This window comes from Calonectris borealis, chromosome 7 (genome assembly GCF_964195595.1).
Source record: "Calonectris borealis chromosome 7, bCalBor7.hap1.2, whole genome shotgun sequence".
NCBI classification, from domain to species: domain Eukaryota; kingdom Metazoa; phylum Chordata; class Aves; order Procellariiformes; family Procellariidae; genus Calonectris; species Calonectris borealis.
Window position 1 is genome coordinate 31,913,514 of NC_134318.1, and position 23,694 is coordinate 31,937,207.

Sequence of the window (23,694 nt, forward strand, 5' to 3'; positions counted from 1 at the left end):
TAAAACTTTATGGTTTCTATCGCAACTGTTTCTTTTCAAAATTCATCTTCCAAAAAATTCTCTTTCATGCTAAATTTCAGTGAGTTAAAAAACTGATTACCTTACAGTTACCTTTTCAGACAGTTTTTTTAAGTTGTCAATGACAAAATACACATTTTAAGTAACACCACTGCATTTGGGGGTACAATTCAGGGGAGAATTTTATCCATTTTTAAAGGAATTAATTGACTGCATCATTAACACATATATTGCAAATGGTAAAAATCTGTTTGCTACGTTGCAGCAAAGCTGGAGGAAACAATATGGAATTACAATGATGAGATCTATGGCAGCCAGGCTTTCGGTGTGATGCCTGCCTGAGGCAATCCAGTGCTGTGGAAAAGAAATCCATGGAGGAAGATCTGCAAAGGTAGTGGAGCTCAAAGATAAACCTTGAGGAAGCATGGGTGGGAGGAGAAAAGGCCAGCGGGTGGCTTAGGGTGCCTGAGAGAATTTACAGCCAATTAGGAGAATATTTCGGAGTTGCAGGTAAAGGAGGTTCCTGGAATGGAGAAAAGCACCTCAAGAGGCAAAGCAGGGAGGGAGAGGAGCTGATGAAAGTGAAGGACAGTGACAGGACAAGCAATAACAGTGAATAATACACTTAGGCTGGTCATTAAAAGGTTTCTAATGCGAGACAAATGAGATATTTTCAAAGGTAGTACCTAAGGCAGAGCATCCCTGCCTGTAAAGCTATGAACAAGGTGATATTACATACTGTGTGAAACAACAGCAGCTAGATTCTGTGACCCAGAAACTTCTCTCCAATGCCATTGCCATGAACAAAAATCTCATAGGAAGAAAGAAAAGTGCTGTATATACTAACTCCAGTTACTGCTTATCACCTATTCTTCCTTACCATGTTCTCAGCTCCTTTCACAGCCTGTTAATCTCAACTTTTTGCCTTGCTGGAAGGAGTCTTCTTCTGACAGACCTGCCTTGGAACCGTCAAACCCCTCATATTAAATGAGCAAATCACTAAAGAGAAGTCAGATTTCCATCCTGATATTGTGTGGTTACGAGAATATGAGGGCAGTCCAGAATACCACAACATTTGGAAACTGATGTACTTACGACCATCCACTGTCTTTGCCTCCAGGTGCACGAGATCAGGCTCTCTACCGGACCCCATCATAGACCTGTAAAAGACAGATTCATACAAAGGCATTAAAAACAACAGATACCATGAATGTCTGTGATATTAATTCCCCAGGAGATCCTGTTTAGCTGGACCTAAACTCATACTCACAAATAAGAGCTGATCAACTTGAAAGCATTTTGGAGTTTTCCCTAAAATAAACTTGAAAATTTGAAAGAAATTTTACCATTTTATCAAATCAATGCCATCGTACTTATGAGTTCTTTATTTCTGACCCCTTTACTTCACTTCTTTCCATCTGGAGACTTGTTTCTCTTCTTGTTGGTGCCTGACATTTTGATGTATCTCCTGGTTTGGTCAGAAGGATGCATTTCAGTTCCGGGTGGGATACAGAAGACTTTAATTGATGGGATAATAGTGTTTGCCAGCATACTAATTATAGCTGTTCCTTTATATTGGACATTTTATGCACATTTGCTTAATTGACACTCTTAATGATCAATATTCCCTCATTAATTAAGAAATTTTAAAAACCCATTTCATCCTGAGATATTTTATCACTTCTGATCTAATAAAAACAGTGTTCCATTAATAAAAGAAATGTGACATTAACTCAGAAAATGACTGTTTGTTCACTCTGAATTAACAAGAAACAACATAAAGACATTGAGCACTGCAAAGGGGTTTATGGACTCAAGCTTTGCTTTCACTGTTGAGGATCCCCTGGACTGGCACTGCTGGCCTCGACAACTCCCTGGGATGGTCCAAATGGCCAGTGGTTTGACGGACAGTCTGAATTATGGCAGTACTGACTGCAAGTATGTGCCAATCCCATTGCACAGCAGCCTCAGCAGCATCTCTGACAATCAGCTTTGTTTCTGGTCTTGGTCCTATCATCCAAGTCATAATCCTAGACTAAGGCTAAGAAACAACAGTTTCTTGTTAGCTGCCTGACCTCCAAGTTAATAGATGCATGAGGGAAGAAAAACATTCATTTCCAGTGATAGACAAATTAGATGCTGTTCTGTTCAAAGCCTCATTATTTTTCAGGAAATCAAAAGTGAGGTTCAAACAGTGATTTAGACCTTAATTCAGTTCCCACTGACTGCAATCAAAGGCAGCTCCAGCCCTTAATCATCATGCGCATTAACTAATAACCATTATAAAAATGTTAACAATAACAAGACTATTTGTGTCCTGATTAATCCTTAGCTTTGCTTGACAAAGTCTGTAACAATTCTCTAGCTAGAAAAGGTTTGGATTTTTTTGTTCTCCTTTGCTGGGGACTGGTAGCTTCAGAAAAGACTGAGTCAGCATTGCTTTCACCTCTTCTCCATTTTTAATAACATTTATGGCAAGGTCTTTTTCTCCTAAACATTCAACTTCCATTTAGATTCTCTGCTTCCTGATAATTGACACCAAGTGGGTGGGAAGGGAGTACCTTCCTAGGGCATTTTTCCTTTACCTGCTATTGTCATCAGATTTAGGGCCCAAATGCTGGGCCTGCTAGTTACAATTCAGTTCAAGATAGATAGATGCCAGTTGACAACGCAGAAGGACTAAACTTGTAATTTGGCATATCTCCTTTTTATTCTTGTTTATTCAAGTGGGCTTTAAGCACACCTGGAACTGGGCTATTGCAGAAGACACAGTATAGCTTTGTCAGTGCATTCCTCCTCCTGACCTCACACAGCCCCATGGGGATGTGAACTCACCAAAGAAACAGGGATTATATTCCACAGATGTGAACGCTTTGTCTCTTCAGAGACACGTGACAATGGCATTCATCCAGCAAAGAACTTGTTGCCTTAGTTAAAGCCTGTGAGTCCACAGTCAGGTGAGTTTGCTCCTCACAGTGCTATTCTGACCCCAAGAAACACCTCTGTTGCATCTTCTCAGGTAAAGACAGCTAATTCAGAATGAGACATCTCACTGATGGATGGGTCGTGATTGTCTCTGTTGTTTCCACTTGTGATACGAGCCATAATTTACATCAAACTCTTAAATGTCTTAAGAGCAGTGTATAAATATCTGGACCCAACAAGCCCTGAAAGTTAGAAGGCTACTGCTGTAGTGACCTGCATATTACTTAGTCTCACACTACGATAGTCAGTATTGAGACTGCAGAAGCTTCAGCTGAAGGTAGAATTAAGCCATCAATTGTCCCAAGGATGTACAGAACAAGGATGGCTGAAACATGACTGGTGATAAACATTATTCATCTACTCAAGGGCTTCCTTTCTTTTGATATCTCCTAACCCCTGCAAATTAGAATGTGATGACAAATGAAGATGAAAACTAAGGCCCAGAGAATCTAAGGGAGTTCCTAAAGTCAAACAGGACATCTGAGGTAGAGACAAGAACCATATCCAGGTCTTCCTATCTGCTAAATTTTTCTTCCTATCTTAGAAAATACACATTCCATTGCTTTGATATATAATAGGCTTAATTTACTTGTGACAGCACAAGGTCACAGTCAGGCCCATAATATTAAATGAGAACAGGAACAATCAGTTGCAAAGGACAGGCAAAATACAAATACATATCTGCTCAAATCAATATTAGCTGTACACAGCTGACATCCATAAGCATATGACTCCCATCTGCATTCTGCTGAGAGCTTACTGACCAGAATTTCCAGAATTTTTTTAATGTCACATTTTCTTCTATCGTGCTGTCTTGTTCCATGGTAGCCCTGTGATATTTCTCTATACATCCCTCCATGCCACCTGAAAAGCCACATAAAGTAATATTCATCTTATCCAGTTATACACTATAGATATTTAACTCTGAGCTAATCACACTGAACTCTCTTTGCAGGCAGTGAGGAGAAACAGGCAGTTTTGCACTGTGGTTCATCTGAACGGTGTTAGATATGACCTCATGAGAAGACAAGCTTTAACCTAGAAAGGGCTGTTTCTCTCCATTTAATATAAGATGTCTGGACACCTGCACTACAGACACCCACGTGTGATCACATAAAGGTCCCAAAGCAGGTAACACAACAGACCTGAAGTATGTTTATTACCTACATTTAAAAACATGAATTACAGATAAACTATGGATTGTAAGTAAAGGGGAAAGAGAATGTCCTGGGCCGCTTTCTCTCTGGGAGAGTAATGTTTTATATAGCTTACTTCAGCTTTATTATTTACTATATGGCACGTAAAAGCCTAAGAGACATTCAGAAATGCAAAATTGACCACAATGAGCATATACAGGAGATAAATACCATGCTCTTGGTTGCACTGCACCTGAGAACACGTACCCTGTAGGAAGATAGACATAACCTTTTACACACATAGGACAACCAGTTCTTAAAGCATCTACTGGAAACAAGGTGTTAGGAACCGTGGAATATACATCAGAAATCTGAAATTGTTAGTATGTCAACCAGATCTATCACAACACTACTGAGCATGCAGCTACACTATTAGTGGGTTTTCTTGGCTTTTCCATTTGGTTGGGGGAAAAAAAGATCATCCTTAGAAGCTGAGGAGGACAATGTACTTCTACAAGCCTGAGTATTATTAAGTAACAGGGTTAAGCCCATGGCATCAGTATGAAACAAAATGAATAAACCTAACTGATTGCAAAGAAATTCCAGTCCTGACTGATGACTGGATCTGAAAGTTCTTATACCAAAACTAGAGTGATCAATAAATACAAGCGTCACGCATGGAAGAAGGAAACTACATGCTGGATTTGCCCTAGATAATACCAAAGCCTCAAACTCAGTGTTTCTAACTTGATACAACTGCCCGCTCTACTTTATTATCTTTTGTGCGCATGGTCAATGCAACCTGGTCAATGTACACTTCACAAACTAAACAAGGAAAAGTGCTGCGCATTCAATAGATTATAAACCAAGCACCCTGCAAAGAACAGAGGTATGGAAGAACAACACTCTAGGGACCACTCAGTTACTGATTTCTCTCAGAAACTTCTCTAAAAATAAACAGCAGTCCAAAACTTTGACATGCCTTATTCTGAGCAACTTTTGTAAGCTATGCCGGCAGCACTTTCTTCTCATATTTCTCCATTCTATTCTTCCCTTTCAGCATCCATTCTCAAAGACGAATCACTCATACATCCTTCTTGCTGCGGTCTATGTTTTCACTTTATGGTAAAATGCCAGCATGTCCTTTGTCCGTTCCTTTAATCTCAGGCTTTCTGTAATACTCCCTGAAACTTCAGTACACCAGGGATACGCTTGCAACACTTTCTGCTGAATGGTGCCTATTGTATTTTTGCGATTAGCTTTTTGTGTTTTGTTGGTATAATTGTCTGGATGTTTTGAAAAAAGAAAAAGGAAAAGACAAAAAAAAAAGACAAAAATAATCTTTTGGGAAAATGAGGATTTAAAAAAGCCAAGGGGAGTACAAGGCAGTGACCTCACTGCCTTTACACAGAAGATGCTCACATTATGAAAAATGTAGGACCCCCACAGTCCTATTACAAATTTGCTTCCTAAAATTTTAATCACCATCAAGCCTGCTAAGTAGTCATCTGCACTTGAGAGCTTCCTAAATCAGTATCAGCGGCTGCAGCGCAGTAATTGCTCTGAATGGAGATTCTACATCCACCGTGAGAAGCAGCACAGGGAAAAGACCCTGAATCATCCTCTGGTTTAGAACTAGGCTGAAATAAACAAAAGCAGCCTGGCACTGCCCATTGTACAGCAAATGCTAGCTGGCATATTTCTGTAGTGACCAACCCCTTGCCACCTCTCTGTCTGAAACATTTCTAAAACCTTGGCTTCCTTGGCCTGTCAGCTCTTCTGAGCCAAGGAAATTCAATAGAGACCCTGTTATCCTGAGGTTTCCACCTCTTCTATCTTTTTTCACTTCTAGGGACAAAAGTAATTGTTTATGGATGCTGGGAACAGATGAGGCTTGCAAGGCAGTCAGACCACTCAGAACTGCAGAAAGGCATCATTGTGAAGATAGCAAAAGCTTCCACTTGGTGTACTTAATTTAAAACTACCATTTTTCATAAACAAAGAACTTGAAGCACCGGACAATAAGGGCTCCATCTCAAGGGCTTGTGCATTCTGGAAACTAGCTTTGGATGCCTTTGATTTTGGATGCTTGACTTCAGACACAGTCCTGTATCTGGGACTACATGCACAAGAAACTTGATGGCAAACTTTTCATATGTATTCCTTGTATCACACATGCTCACAGCAGCCAAGATCAAAGGTATTTTAAGCTAAGCAATAAAAGACAATGTTATTTTAGAGAATCTTCAATGCAAATGGCCCAGAATGAAAGGCTGGAAGAATAGAAACGCTACTATGCCCTTTTCACAGACAGAACCAGTGTGAATGTGGTTCACTCTTTTTATGGGGACAGAGATCCTATGCAGCTTTCCCATGTCTCAGAGGAAATGAAGAAATGCAGAACCAGGACTCCTACGACCATCCCTCACCTTCTTTTGGCAGGAAAGATGTATGATTTGTTCATGCAATAAAGGATGGCAGATAACAGACAGATGTCAGCACGACTCTTCTAAGGTGGGTGGAATGAGATCCCCACAATTCTGGTCATTTTGAGCTTACCAACACTGACTCAGAATAAGTTAGAAGTGGCTGCACTGCAATACCAAACAGAAAAGTGACATGTCACTTGGAAAATCCAGTTTCACCCCTCATCACTAAAAATGCTCGTTTGCCTATGTGACCTCTCCTCCCCTTCCTGCAACCTGTCCCGATTCTCTTTCTGGGCATTAGACTCTAGTTGCATTCTGCAGATGACTTTGTGCTTAACGTGTTATTTATTTTGAGATGTCTCCTGACCTTCAGCATTCCTTCTTCCCAGCCCCAATTTGAGCACACCTCCATCTCCACATATACTGCATTACACAGAAAGACTCATTAGCTGCAACAGACAGGTGGAAGACAGAACATACTGTCAGAAATCCTTATGCCAAAGTTGTCCTATGAACATAAATATTCTAACAAGCTTTGTCCTGTCACAATAGAGCTATAAAGTTTCTCTGTTCAGCACATGATAATGGCTTTGTAATTCAATTATTGGTAGAATTTGCCTTTGGGGATTTATCTTCCTTTAGCCTCAGCACTCATGCGAATCCCTTATCGTAAATCTTGCCAATGCAAAATCAGCTCCCAGACTGCCTCTGGGACACATCCTGCCACTTCATGTTAAAAAACTGACAGCTTATTCCAACTTAGTGAATGGCAGGTTTTTGTTTTTGTTTTAAAGGACAGAATAAAAACAACAGTGGATGACGTTCATGGAGTCCTCGGCAGCATCAATTTTTGGTTCCACTGATGCTTCTATAACACTCTATATCCTAATTACCATTCATAAAAATAGTAACATGTAGCACTGAACAGGGAGCTTTTTGTCCAAAGATACAAAAGTACTTGACAATCAATCTTTAAGTAACCTTCCCTGCATGCTACTGATTTGTTCAAGACCTATGGAAAAGTACAAGACCAGCAGACCAAGTTAGAAATAGGGGTTGAGGAAAATTTTTGTTCTCAGCTTTATAGATAAACTCCACTCATTAGTCAAGAGCACAGGGACCTCATTGATTTGACCAAGATCACACAGCTGTTATGTGGCAGAGACAAAAATAGAGCCTGAAAGTCCTCCAGGGTCCTTTTTCTTTTACTACTATATTGACTCCATGAGGACTTTGCAGATACTCTCTGTTCCTTTTTTGCTTGCAGAGGTCAGTGAATCTGCCCCAGGGAGCTTAATGTGGGAGGGAATTCTTGTGGTTTCTATAGTTCAGTCCCTATTATCTGAAGTTTTACAGGTTTTACTATTCCTCAAACATACTTTAAAGATTGCTTTCTAGCTTTAGCATCTCTTAACCATCTTATTCTCCTGACATGTTTTAGGAACAAAGGGCCAGATTCCAGACAGGCATAAATCAGCACTTCATTTCTTTATACCTGGACAATAAATCTCCCCCGACAATCATCTAATTAGATTTTCCCTGCTACAACTCTGCACTATTCTTTCCCACATTGTCCAATTAGATGAAATGATATAATTTTGTGCAATTCAACTGGCAGCCACTGGACCAAAACCATCCTATGGTATGCTTTACTCCGTCATCTTTTCTCTAGTACTGCTGGGAAATAGCAGTGCAGTGAATAAAGCCCAACTCCTCCTAGTTGTGCCACTTCACAACACTGACCCAGAAAAACAGGTGACTGTTGCTGCTGACACTAAAATAGATAAGTAGGTAAATGGGGGTAGTGGTGTGATTTCCAGGCCATGGGGAGTCACTTCTACTCTCACCATCATTTTTGCAACCCTAGAGCGGGATTATCCACAGCCTTCCACCCCATGATGTCCACATACCCCACAGCTTCGAGGACAGTAGCAAACCAAGCCTTCTCCCCAGCTGCAGCAGCACCACAGCTCTCTGCGGGAAGTTGCAGAGAGGAAATTTGGCTAAAACTCTGAGATAGATGGATGTGAATTTTCAGGGAGGTAGGTATCTATTGCTGGTAACGCTGGAATGTCTTAAAATGAGGATCTGAATTAAGTGGATAAAATTCAGTTACCGGGATTAGATCCTGATTTTAAGATAGCCCTCCTGTCCTACATCTCTTTTTCATATATTGCAGGAAACTTAAGACATCATACTGGCTTGAAGGGAGAAGAGGAGGAAGGTACCCTCTAGTTATAGCCTCTGAACTCAGCTCCCTGATATAATGGACTAAACCTACCTGCTTCTCTGCTGGTATAGTCTAATAGGATCACGGTTTCCCACTGTGTTAAGACGCATGTTTCTGGCATCTCGTAGTGCTGTGGCCCAGTCAGTATGCTCCAGAAGAGGCCAGGAAGTCATTTACAACAAGAGTGCAAAGTCAACTCTGGTAACACGGTATGCTGCTCATTAAACATACAACCGAAAATAGCAGTGAAACCTTCCTGACATAGATACAGACAAATCCACAGCTAACTTTACTATGCAACTGCCTCACCCTCCCAAGCGCTGCCTTTATGGGTGCATACAGAGAAATCAGCTTCTTAGTCCAATGCCCGTTGAAGACTGACATGTTCCAGGGTCCTGCATAGCACTGCAGGCTTCTGCTACTGAGTAATCCAAATCAAGCTTTTGAACCTCATATACGGATGCCTGCCTACTTTTGCAGATCTTTAACCGGGGGAAGTGGATGATGGGAGAAAAGTTGGAGCTCATGGGAGTCTGAACTCATTTATAAAGTATCTCTGAATGATTTTTTAAGATAAATCAGATAAATTGGGAGAACCAAAACACACCAACCTATGCATCAATCAGAATGGGCTCAGTCCCAAAAGGCTTATTCAGGTGAATATACCTCTTCCCTCTATTCACAACTGGAGAACAAGACTCTAAGGGGAGGAAGGGGACAGAGTCAGGTAAATGGATAAGATTCTATTCAGTTATGACTTTTAGGATAACATTCAAGTTACTATTTTACCCCCATTTTTAGAGTCCCCATGATAATCAAATAGAGTTGAGAATACTTTTTCTCTCACGTGGTGGAACTCTGCCAAACTAAGGATTTGGGACTAAGGACTTATATTTTGATTATGAGCAACAAGTTCTCTCAAGAGACTACTGGGACCAGAGGATCTGGTTATCATAGTCTCAGAGGACCAGAGTGATATCAACCTCTGCTCTGTGACTTTGGGCAATTTTCTCAGCCTTGTCAAGGGAAGAAAGATATGTATTTTGGATCTCAGTTCCTTAAGAACTAAATCTTATCATAAATCCAAGGAGTCTAAATGAGCTTTTAACAGCAAGAGAAAGAGAATGCTGCCTGTCTTTATTCTGTCCTTGCTGACCCACATGGGGCTGGCAAGTTTGTATCTCTGGAAGCCAGACAGGAATAAAATTCCCAAGATAAATCTGAGCGATTTCAGCCTTCATTTGTAGCAAAAAGATAGAGCTACATCAGGGTCCAGCTGCCTAAGAACTGTAAGCAAAGGTTTTCACTGAATCCTTTGATATGCCAGAGGGATCTTCAGTGAACACTGCCAACCGAGAGTATGCTTCCTTGCACTCAGGCTGGGCAGGATGTAACACTGACCTTTCTGATGAGGAAATGGTAAATGTCAGGGGCACTGAATGGTGACAAAGTGCTCTAATGTGTGTACTCACCATCAGCAATGTTAGCAGCAGCAGTAGCATGGTAAGGGCCAAGGAAAGGCACGGTTGCAGATTTGCTCTTCACTCTGGTCCCTGGCAGTGTTGCTTGCCTGCAGCTCATCTGTATCTTTAGGCCAGCAGCCATGAAGCTGCCTAAAAATATTAGCAAGGTAATAGCAGCCTGTGTTACAGAGGCTCGGACCTTCAGTCTGATTTTCTCCCAAAGCCAAACTTCAACTGGAAGCAAATGTGTGGTGTTCAATTCAGAAAAAAAAAAAGATGGAAATCAAGCAAAATTCCATACTCTTGCTATTCCCCATCAGTCAGTTGTTTAATTCTGATCTCCTGAAAACTGTTATGGGTCCCTCTGTGATGTGCCCCTCTGGCATGTGCCCATCTCCACCATATTTAAGCTATGAAATACATATATTTTTGATTAAATTTCTAGCACACTTCAACTAATCGGGTATGGCTTGTGTGTTAGATCAAGCGGATGATTTTATGGACAGGCTGTCACAATGCCCTTTGATTGGCATCTTCCCCGTCAGCCTCCAGCAGTTGCCCTGCAGTGATTAAAAGGTCTTGTTCTGCCATACACAGCATCATTTCTAAACAGCCCATATACCATGGCATTTAAATCGCCTCAGCCCACCTGGGTGGGCGTGCAAATCTCACCAAGCCAAGATCTGACAAGAACACTGGGACAGTTCGCCTGGCTTGCTCCAACTGCTTGAATATAATGAAGTTTTTAACAGGGCTTTGACACTTTTTTCCCTTGATTTTCAGCTCTTTCAGCTGCTCCAATGAACACAGTCAGAGCTTTTAGAATACAGTCTCTAGCCTCCTCTGAAAAAGAAAAGATATATACTCTGTAATTCTACTCTGAAGATTAACTTTCTTTGCCATTGCTCATGAAAGAAACACAAATATAACTCTATCTACTCGTCTGTCCTCCCAGCTGCTTACCAGTTTATCTTTTTCTCCTTTTCAGTGTGTATGCATATCTTTGTATTGTTTGAGGGGAAAGGTTTGTTGGCTGCTTTTTTACAATGTTTGCATCCATTTTCTTCTCCTTCTCATACTCAGAAAAAAACAAAACACAGTGGAGACATAGCAACATCTCCCACCAAACTGACATATCTCCTGTAATTTCTTCAGGGAATCATTAATATCATGGACACATGACCCTACTGGGTTTTTACTTCTAATCAGCCTGTTACACCTATGTCGTGTAAGAAAGCTCTGAGCTGTATTTTTTGTCTAATTAAGACAGTCATCTTAGAATCATAGAATGGTTTGGGTTGGAATGGACCTTTAAAGATAATCTAGTCCGACCCCCTGCCATGCTCAGGGGCATCTTTCACTACATCTGGTTGTTCAAAGCCTCATCCATCCTGACCTTGAACACTTCCAGGGATGGGGCATTCATAACTTATCTCGGCAACTGTCTCACCACCCTCATAGTAAAGAATTTCTTCTTTATATCTAACATAAATCTACCCTCTTTAAGTTTAAAACTGTTCCACCTTGTCCTATGACTACCGTCCCTGCACCAGTAGAGTCTCTCCATTTTTCTTGTAAGCCCCCTTTAAGTATTGAAAGGCCGCAATAAAGTCTCCCTGGAGCCTTCTCTTCTCCAGGCTGAACAACCCCAACTCTCTCAGCCTGTCCTCATAGGAGAAAGAGGTGTTCCAGCCCTATCATCATTAAAGCCCTTTGATCTTCTTGAAGTATGGAGCGGTATTTCTTTTATATTTCTCCTACTTGCTTGTCTGAGTGCAATACCCAAACAAGTAAAAACAAAAAAAAATCAATAGCACTGATACAGTTAATGATTATAACTTGATAATATAATTTATTAGCTGGACTTTTCTACTGTTCATTTTATGCTAGTTTTTAAGACACTTTTATTATTTGGCTCTAATTCTTCCTGCCCCCCCCCAAGTTTTTCAAGGTTAAGTTATGATTAGAATTGACTGAGAATCTTTTCAGAAAATGTCTCATTTTGATTAAAAAAACACTACATTTTGCAGACATTTTAATGAGCTTTTTAACCTTTTATTTTTATTTTTTTAGGGCCAGCTCTAATTGTGATACCTTGACTTACTGACTTTCAGGCATGACTTGATCTGAGGACCAGAATAAAAATCTAGTTTTTAATGAGCAATTTCTGCATATATATATTGGCCATATTGAACTACATGCACTTTGACTAGCTTTTTTAGCAACTACTAGTCATGAATGTTTGGATTTGCAAGTCACAAGATATCACTATTGAACTTTGACTGGATGACTGGACCACTTTAAAAAAGAAAGAAAAAAAGTAAAATAATTCCCAGTATGACTGATTCACCAATTGTGTTCACATTTGTATTCACTACAAACCAGTGTTTTTGCCAGCAAAATTCCACCATAGGAATGTATGCTGAAAATCAGCAAATACAACAAAAATAAACCCAGAATTAGATAAAGCATTTATCCAACTCTTCTAACTAGTATCTACTACATTCTCTTCCCCTAATGCCAACCACATTAGTAAACGCCGTGCTATCAGCCATAAGCTATGTATACTAACTTGCTTTTTCTGTATTACCCTGCTGAACTAATATTGCTTAGAATACTTCTTTCCTAGTAATTAGGATATTTTCATAGAGTACAGTTCCAGAATTACTCAGCACCTTGATAAGTTCCATGCATTTTTCTGTCACAGTACATTTAAGAGCAAAATCTCAAGAACCTGCCAGAGAAATAATAAAACCCATGAAAAATGTTGATACAGTGCAGAACTGCAATGTCTTGGGGTTGTATGCAGTATGGTTGACTCTCTGAGTGGATTATGCTTTCCTCAGTATACCACTTTCACATACCTAGATTATGCAAACAAATATGTGATAACTTGAATTACAGCAATTATTAGAGATCTCAGTTCTACAGTAGCCCACCACTAAAGCCTGCCCACAAGGACACAAATGTGTCCTTACAACCTTTTAATGAGGTAGAGAATTACAGATCCCTTTTTCCTCCTTTTTTTTTTTTTTAAATGAGAAAACTCCAGTCACCTCTCTTCAGTTTATCTGCTCATCCCCCACCTGATATCCTCCTCCACAAAGTGACATTACAATCTCTTTCATCACAAGTGTTGATGTCAAGTCATCACTTAGAGCTGCAGGTGGAAAAATGAAAAGGGGGAACAGAGGAGCTCTGAATAGACAAAGATTCTATTTTCATGTTAATGACTCCTCTTAATGAAATAGAGGATGCAAGAATACAAAATACATATGAGGTACAAGGAGCTGAGGTGTCTCTACACAAAGTGTTTTCTCAGAGTTATGCAGTAGGCATCAGCAGATTGCTTTAATGTTGCTCTTCAGGGGTTTAAATTTCTCTGGGGTGGTAGTAGGAGGGGGTGTTTCACAGAGCAGCCAAAAATAAGCAAATAAAAAATAAAATTCTCTTGGAAAGAGATATAAGAAATGCAGCTGTAAAAGACACTACAGCTTCTCTGACAGCATTTGCAGGCAGAGCCTTCTCAAGACTAAATCTAGCAAGCTCAGTGGTGTTTATTCACAAGACTTAGAGTGACCCACAAACTATTTACAAGACCACCATGACAGAGTAAAATGACAATTAAAATATCAGTGAGCAATCAGGAAAATGCATCTTTGCTTTCATCAACCATTCGAATCTGTTTAAAAGTCTTTAAAGTCTTCCAGATGTTTTTTCCCTGTCAAAAGAAGCAGCATTAAGTAAATGCAGCCTCAAGAAGGCCTGATGTCAAAGGCTTTGCTTTGTGTCTTCCTGATCTTAGAAAAGTCCTGAGGCAACTCCTCAGCCTTCCTTAGATATCAGAATATAGCCCTCATTCTCCACAGATATTACAGCCCTCGTTCTCTGTATAACACAGCTGTGTCCTGGTTGATCCCCTCAAAACCATTTGGTTTAGAGAAAGCACCAGGAACAGGAGAGAGTATCCCCACAGTCTGCTTCCCTTGAAAAGTTGTGACTTAGGACATTTTCCTTCACTATTCATTTCTGCTCTTAAGAATAACTGGAAGTCAGTCTTCTGACTTTTCAGGTTGATTAGACTCTGCATGTTTCCAAGCCAAAACGTATAATAATTAATTAAAAAAAAAACCCAAACAAACCACAGGGCACTGAGCAAGGTTCTACCCAACTTGTACATCCGCACTGGCTATAGAGGTGTTGCTGTAGAAGTTTGGATTTCAACTGTACATCTTATGTCCCAGTTCTCTTTTGCTTTTCTTGCATGGGGAGTCAGCAGTGGCCACGCTCCAAGTGCAAAGGACTGCCCTTCTGGTTCAGCACTTCAGTGCCTATTTTGTCCTTAGGTACTTGGCTGCACAGAAATGGAAATGCATAGAAAAGCTCAGTGTTGCTCTCTGTGGTGTACATGTCTCAACTACACATGCACAGCTGTTTTCTACTATGGATGGTTTTGAGGACAGACAGCGTCCATATAATTGCAGTTAACAGTATTTTTTTCCCAAGGTGATGATGATCATAATAAATAAGCCAGAATGAGATACAACACTGTCTCCACAAGTTGTATTATTTTTACTTTTGATAGCAGAAGTACAGTCTAGCTTACACTGAGGTGTGTTATGTAAGGGACGTTTTGTTCAAGGTGAAAATACAGGCTTGCTGTTTCATGTTTTGTTTATCGCTGTAGGGAATTAGATGGGTAGTTGGAACATCTTTTCATCTTTTCAACTTACTCTTTGCCTTTGAAGCTCCAAGCCTGAGTTCTCTTATTTGTTAGGTTCTAAGAGGCCTTCAAAGTTTGAGCTCCATGGAAAGGGAAAATGACCATTTTCATCATTATTCTTATTGCAGGCATCCATCAGCTCAATTCACAATAAACCACGACTGTAAGTAATGATGGGAAACTTCAAAAGGTTCAGGGTGCAGTACAGGACACAGGGATCCAGGGACAGGGACATTCTTTCCAGCTCTCTGACCCTCTTCAGTGAGTACGATTTTGTTGGATGTCTCAAAGACTGGGTCTCCAGATTTCTAGGACTTTCTGCTTTTATTAGCCCAGAAGAAACAAGAGATATATGGGGCTGTGTGTTAGCATCTGACATTTTGAAACCCTGTTAGAAGTCCTGTAGGAAAGAAATAGGAGTGATATAAATATATACGTGCCTGTCTATACAGACACTCACACAAAAACAAGTTTAAGTTAAAAATGGAATTTAGTTTGCAAAATCTTCAGCTAACACAGGTTCTGAGAAAGGATTAAAAAGCAGGAGCAGCAAACAAAATCTCTGGTATATCCTTTGCAGACCAAATATAAATTCAACTTTGGAAGCAAATTTGACCTAGGGCTCTTTCTTCTTTCATAAATTAAAAGAAAATATTTGACTGAACCACTCCTGAATCTTGATATGTTCAAAACCTGTGGTTTTGGCAAAAGCTTGCAGTTTAGAAGCTACCACAGGGGTCTCATTTTCTTCAGCTCCTCCTGATTTCAAGATGACTATTTTATCAAAAGCTTCTCTTTTAAAGGCCAGATTCACAGGACATGAGCTAACTTCTGCTCACAGGTGGACTACTGCCTCCATAAAGAGCTGATGAGAACTCTCGCAGATTTACCAGTGTAAGCAAAAAGAGGAATAAGCCAAAATACAAAAAATTTAACTTATTTTTGATAAGTTAATGATAATACGACAACCATATTTGCAGGAAAACAGCCCAGTGTCTCCTTCGTTCCTCGGCTTTCTTTTCCACATGAGTTGAAGCTACACTAATTGCTATTGCACAACAGCATGGAGGTGTTTCGGATAAGTATTTTACTGCAAGCGTGGTTACAGAGCTTTACACTGGGTATGCAAATCAATGCTATGGAAAGCAAATGCAAAGAGATCTGCCTGCAATCAGAATCATGAGAAGAGAATCAGTACACCAGAATCACTGGGTAAATCTGTGATGACTAAAACTGAAGGAGATGAGACTCAAAATACAAAGAAATCTGATAGCAGTGAAGAACTGCAGAATAAAGTTTGGACCTACATCCAGGGGTTATTTTTCAGTGGTTTTTCAGTGGTTGTGGCTACTACAAGTGTTTGAAGATAAATCATCCATTACAGACACCCCATATATTAAAAATTGCTCAGATTCTATCACAACCATGTAGGCTATGGCCCTAAATGAATTTAGATACAAATTGTGTAGCATAAGTTAATGCAGCAAGGAATTAAACTTGCGTCAGGGACAAAGAGCTATGATACTCCTTTAAGGTAACTTTGGCATCAAACTTGCAAATGTTTTGCCATTGCTGTAACCAACTGACATTCAGATTCAGCAAGAGGAACTTACACATGGCTGATCCATACAGCTTGAAATCTGCCAGGAAATCTTGCACAGCTACTTAGAAGCAGTATTGCACAGTGATTTAAGAAGATCATAATGAAGAACTGTGTGTGCCTGGTTCAATGGTCGTTAACTTGCTCACTTTCAAGGACTGAAGTAGGTCTAACAGCAGTCAAAAGCATAACACCAGCCACTGTTACCACCCATGGCAGAAATGTTGGTGTCCTCAAAGACTCCAAGACTTCAGTCTTTGTTCCTCACTGGTAGCAGGACCAGATTGATCTCTTCTTTGTGCAAAAGCAAACAAGCTTATGCTGAACAGAGTTGTGTTCGAACTCAAAATGTTCACAGGAAATTGCAGAACTCTCCCCTCCCAAATCAATGCTTTCTTCAGACTATTATTCAGTATATTGCAGTTGTGCATCATCCTTAGATCAAAGACCCCACTTTCAAGTGCTATATAAACACATAACAGGAGGAATAATGCCCCTTTCATACCAGTTCAAAGTTAATCTCAACAAATCAGCAGTGCAGATTGCATGCAGCCATGTTGCCTTCAAGCCCCCATTTCAACATCTCTGTATGTATGGGGAAGCTGTGTCTAGAAAATGAAGAGAAGGTTTTTGCTCTTACCAGTAGAACCTGTTTGGTGCAACTCCCTCATGAAGAAGCAGCCATCTTCTGCCAAACTCCACTGAACTGAATAACTGGGGACAAAAACAAACAGTCATGAATCACAGTAAACCACAAAGATAATAGAGAAATAAAGCTGAAGAAGCCTGTTCACTTCTGAGATAGTGACTCGGACTTTTACTTCTTCCAGTCTCAACGGGACACATCTGGGGCAGCTGAAAAGTGTCTGCGGTGCCTTTTATTGGCAGAGGCAATACTGAGCTGTGTGACACGGGACACAGCTGGTATTACCTGAGGGATCACTGTATGGGTACACCCAACAACCTGCCATGACTGAAAACTCATCACCTAGTTCTTTGTGGCACTCTCGGGTAATAAAATCATGCAGTATGGGAAGGCTGCCTTTTACTTTTATAAACTTGTGGTGGACACCAAATGTATAGCATAACACAGCAGTCTGATATCCTAGCCTAGCTCTGACAACAGATACACAGACTTGCCTGCCTTGATATTATGTTGGAAGGTCATTCTCCTTCCAGTTAGCAGTAGCCATGCCTAGAGAGGTTGTTCAATCTGGCACCAAAAAAGTGCTCTAACATGTCCAGATTTCTATTGCAGGACTGAATGAGTTTAAATAGCACAAGTTACTTGTACCATGGAAACCTGCAATTCTCACTTTGCTCCTGTCCTTCTGCAAACAACGTGACACTTTCTCCTAGTCTGGTTACACAAACAATATCCAAATACATCAATCATTTCAGAAAATCTTTCCATGATAAATACCAAACCAGACTGAGAAAGGTCAGCAAAAAGGCATGTTACAGGTATTATAAATACTTTGACATGTCTTTGTGGAATGATATACAAATGTTACGGTTATAGAGCATTTACAAACAGCTGCTCTCCATAAATGCTGCCATCAGGTAATTCTCGGAAGAATAGTAGAGGGGAGGATCACTTGGGTTCTGTCTTTTTTTTGCTTTATTTAACTTAAAATTTCCCATGTGGAAGCACTGAAAGGCAGTCAGCCTTACACTTTTCTTGCAGATTCATCCCATTTCTCCTCCTTCGCTTCCTTTATAGACTTGGTCAGTCCCCTTTTCTGGCAAGGAAGATGTTGGACCCCTCTTTTGAACTGTGATCTGCCTTTTCAGAACACCACTTTAGAGATCTTGCAGGAAATGCAAACAATCCAAATCTTTATGTGCAAACCCTGACCGATTTTTTTTGGAACGAGTAGTGGCAGTGGATTGGCAGGGAAAAGAAAGATGGATGTCTGAGAGAATGACTGAGAAGGAGAGAAGCTGATTTAAAGCTTTGGGTTGATCAGAAAGATGATTTGAATGTATTTTAAGAACTATGAGACTGGGATGTAAGAAACCTTGAGATCTACTTCCCAGTCTGCATTACATTCCCAACGCAAACCCATTATCCTTCAGTTTCCCTACTGTAAAACATTGGAAGGACATGGAGAAACTAATTACAACAGCTTTTTGGTAAACAGTAGATGGTGCCTATGTTGAAATCTACTTTAAAATAGGAAACCTGAAAGTTCACCTCTTTTTCTCATCTCCCTTTCCCTTGAACACTGTCAAAGAAGAGAGAGGGAAGAAGGTGGAAGGGATAGAAGATAACAAGGGTAAGAAAAGGAAAAACAATTTAGCTTTGTAAATAAAAATGCACCCACTTTTAAAACTTCAGTGGTGAGTCTGTTATTTTTCCTTAAATAGAAGATTCTAGATACATTTTTATTTGAAACTTTAAGCAACTCTAACTATTACTAAGGAAAACTTTCATCTTTGAGAATTAACGAAAATCTTTTGGGACATTTAACAATGACTTTTGTAAAGTGCTTTGCGGTCATCTAATCAAAAACTTCACCATTATAGGAGGTATTTTTCCCCCTTCACATTCAAAATCCATTTCTAGACCTGTTTTTGTAACTGCAGCAAAAATAAAAACGTAATAACAATAAGCTACTGTCAATCTATCTCACCAATGTCAATGTTTTTCCTTTCACGGCAAAGTAGTTTCTTCTGTGCCAAGTAATAAGTCTTTGACATACAGTAATTTAAGTTTTAATAAAATTCAGTTCATCCTTTAATTAAGAACTGGGAGCAATCCAAACAACTCAGCAAACACCTCTGTGTTTCCAGACCAGGGATATATAGGATGTAAGCTTTCCAGGGATTTTGATGTTCAGATGGCTGAAATCACAGTAAATCTTGTTTTCCCCCTTTTGTATCCCTCACCCTACTCCCTCTCTAGTTTCCCTGAGCACAACTTTCACCAGGTTATCCCCTCTCTGAATTTGCTGATGATAGTAACAGTATCCTGAATGAATTAAAATGAATCTCTGTGCTTGTGTAGCATCCTCCTCCGTGCCTGCAGTCCCACTGCAGTGCCAGGTGTTGAACGGCCCGGAGCCACAGCTTCCCTCTGGCTCTCTCAGCACAGCTCTTCAGAGGGGCTGTTCACCCGCTGCATCCGACAGCTGCCCCAGCAGAGCAGAAGCTGTGATGCTGCACAGCACCCAGGGAGCCCTGCTTTCTCTTAGCGCGTGCCCCGAATGAGACATGTGATTCAGGCAAAAAGTGGAGAAATGCAAAACTTTGTAAGTTTGTTTCAAAGGGAAGAAATGGATATAGCAATTCTACTGTCAGGATTTGCCTCTCGAATTAGCAGCCAGTGCCCAGTGAGCTGGAGACAGTGCGTGAGAAAAGGCAACAGCTCTCAAAGGGAAATATCGTCTCCCTGGGAACCCATGCCCAAAGCTCTCATTGTCTTTGATGAGACACTTTAATAACCAGGCTTCAGAAGGTTTTTCCTGCTTTGCCATTATCTCAGCACCAATCTCAGCCTTTACTGACTCACAGAAGCACAAGCAGTACTAATGTATCTTTAGCAAAGGGGGAATTCCCCACCTTATGTGTCACCCCCCACAAACAGAAAAAAAAAATCCCTTACAGCGAGAATTTTTTCAGATATTTTATTCTAAGTATCATTCATTTTAGACTGAGTTTATTTAGTTGGGCCAGAAAAAGAGAAATATTTGGAGGCTAGGTTTTTGTCAAGTATCAGTTATGATACAGCTGGGATTATCTTTCCCCATTTAGCAATTATAGTGCTTGTATGGATATTTTTTAAACCCAGCATCATATTTTGTTATTGTTATAAAAGCCCTCTCTCTTCTGGGACTTCTTGTGACAGACTCATGCATGTAGTCCCTTCAGAGATGAGATTTTATCTTCTTGGCAAGCACTGCTGTCTGATGACAATTTTCATTATTAGACTGAAATTAGATAATGTTCTTTGCTACACTTCTTTTTCAACCACAAATAGAAAAGGAACCTATTACAATTTCAATGTATGTTTTCATCTGAGGGCCAAGTAGTGATCTGATATTTCTGTTTTCACTGAGACAAAACTGTTATGAAGTACAAATCGTGTATTGATCTCTCAGATTTGACCCTTGTTCATCAGGGAATAATTCTCTTCTTGGTTCCTCTTCTCTTGTATGTTTATTTTTCTGTGTAATACCCAAGTACTTAACTATCATTAACAGTCTGGTTTTGCTTTGTTTTCCTTTTTTAAATCCTAATATTCTGTGAAGTAGAAACCTACCACTTACCTCTTTTAAATGGGAAAACAGAAATGCAAGGGAAAAGGAAAGGCTGTCCCAAGGTTACAAATACCTTCTGAGCCTGAGCAGGGATTCACATAAACCCTCTTAACTGCAATACAATCCCCTGATATAGAAAGAGCCTTCTCACAACATGACACTACCATGTTCTGGAGTAGGGAAAGCTGACATCTGAAAACTGAACTTCCTTCCTTATCTACACTAAACAATATCTGTATGCTATTCACCCTCTCTGTTACTTGTTTCCCAACCTGTGTGAGAAGCGTAAGAGCTGCTCTTGTATTTCATAGTGACAGTGTAAGCTTCATCTTAACATGCTTTGGGATATCTGGGTAACAGCAGGATATAGTTGCCATGTAATCGTCTCTTTCCTGTCTAATTTCCTGATCCTTCCAGCACTAACTTTAGACTTGAGTAATTTTTTTGCATTTTGGGCTATATTTGTTGATAACATTCTCAATTTGAGACAGTCGAAACATTCTTTAATATATAGATATTTTTAAAAAACAAAAAATATTGTTTGTAAACTAAGGATAACTTTCCTATAATCCAATGAAAATGCAGAAGAAAAATAAAATATTTAGAAATGTTTATAGTTAAAAAAACAAAGCATTTGATGAAGAGGAAGAAGCTGCATGTATAAATTCTTAGTGAAAGTAAAATATTCAACAGAAATTAGTCAAACCTGATTGGTTTATTTACTTTAGTTTGAGAGTTTGCACTATAAAAAATAACAAAATTCCAGAAAATGTAGGGAGAAAAAATGATGTTTTTCCAAAATGTTCCATGAAGAATAACTGGCATTTTATTTGACTCAACTGATCTAGACTGCAACATCAATTCTAGAAAGGAAAGTGTGTACTAAGGAAAAGGAAAAAGATCTCTACATTTTTCTTTACTTCAGCTCTGGAAAATCTCTCCAAAGCAGAAAGCTCTCAAGATCTTGGTTTCATAAAACCCTCTATTTTTTTGATGGTTCTGGATACATTCTGCCAAGCATCTTTCTTTGCCCTTCTGCCCTGTATTGCACAGAATGAACACTTGTATTGTTTCATAATCTACCCGTGTGTTAGTTCACAGCTGTAAAAGAGCTGTGGCCCCTTCCATCGTTTGACTAGATCTATTCATTTTTCCCTGGTTCACCCATGTATTGTACCTCCTACACATCTTCCCTTCACTCAGATTTCTAAGCTCTTTAGAGTAGAAATCATCTGTTGTAGCATGTGTTTACACAACATAAAGATTGCTGGGGCTCTCAGTAGCTATTATAAATACAAGGAAATTATAGGTGTCGGTAAGTGTAAGGCCAAGTTTTCCCCATAATACATACTTCAGTAAAAGGTTCCACTATTCAGAATGGTGGAAATTAGATGGTTTTCCCATATTATTTCTAATACTTTTGGTTTTCATCCACAAAGCAGCACAACAATCCAGGAGTTTTTTACTTTCCTCTGGAACAATGTGGCTACTATCGGAAACATTAGGTAAGACAAAACAATGGTTCTGCCATAAGATTTCCACATTACACTGGCTTCAAAAACAGCTTTCAATAATTCACAGGACTCAGAAAATATTTAGATACCATTGATTCCATTCTTCTCATTGTTCATCAATATCTTATGTTTTATAAGTCTCTGAACTGAAATTCTATCACATTTGAACACCAGTATTAATATCAACGAAGTTGGTATTAACTTGTATGTTATATATATATAACACATATATATGCATGTCTTATACATAGCTTATATAACTCAACTATCAAAAAACAATGCAGAAGGTAATCAGCTCCTTCCATAGTTCTTCCAATGGACACGTCTTAGTGAGCAATATTGCTAACAAACAAATACTTACTGTAAAGAACACAATCTTCTCACCATTTTACAGATAAAGGTTGCATATCTCCACTGAAAAACTACAGAGAAACTTTAATGTGTAGTATACAGATTCATCCTTAAAACACCTCTCCTAAAGGGATTGTGTGGGAGTCACAAGTGTTATAAAACATCAAACCTTCACTCACTTCTATGGAGCTAAACCAAATGACACTAACTGAGGATTCATCTCTCTTTTTAATTTACCGGCACTCTTACTTTTTTTTTTTTAATTAGTCTATATGCATTCTAAAAACTCCAAAACAAGTAGCTAAAATCTGAGCTTTGAGGGCCTAATGTTCTCTAGGCATCAGACAAATTTGATTCATTCTGATGCAATCACCGATGGTATGAGATTATGACCTACAGGACCCTGCTTGTCTATCTGGGTTTGACTGAACTACGAAGCTGACATCTTCTGACATAAACTCACATCTTTAGGACAAACAAAACGAGCTGTTTTGCACCTGGACATGCACTTTAATAACATTGTACTGTGCACCACTTGTCTCCTTTACAAACACCGGATTTTCCCTGAGATTTTTCCAGCCAAAAATCTGGTTCTTATGAGGCGGTTGAATTGTTTATTTGGCTGTTGAACCTGACATGTAAGAAAGCATGGCATCAATCAGATTTTGCTAGTAAATGCAAACTTGTCTTAAAGAGAGCAGTCCCCATTCCTCCCCAATTCCAACAACCTCTGTGCTCCCCAGAGCCAGTGGATAACTCTGCTACCAGCATACTCATCAAACACACCATACCAAAAACTTACACTAACAGTAATCATCCAAGAAGACAAACAAACATTTCCTCATTTAACATCTGACTTAGAAAGCAAGGTTACACATACCAACTACCGAGAATCTGAATGACCCACCAATTCTGATAGCATGCCATTTGAAGGGTCATTATACTAGTCAAGACCTACCATCACCCCTTCTGTTCTCAAGAGA

At 39.6% G+C, this 23,694-nt stretch overlaps 1 protein-coding gene across 1 annotated transcript in view; it reads right to left on the bottom strand.

Moving 5' to 3' along the window:
* Nucleotides 1–23,694, bottom strand: part of LOC142084374 (VPS10 domain-containing receptor SorCS1-like) — a 309,600-nt gene that overhangs the window by 85,309 nt on the left and 200,597 nt on the right. The window contains exons 5-6 of the mRNA XM_075154993.1: nucleotides 17,225–17,298; nucleotides 1,114–1,178 (exon numbers count right to left, since the gene is read on the bottom strand). Coding sequence (XP_075011094.1) covers nucleotides 1,114–1,178; nucleotides 17,225–17,298 — 139 coding nt within the window. The remainder of the gene's footprint in view (nucleotides 1–1,113; nucleotides 1,179–17,224; nucleotides 17,299–23,694) is intronic.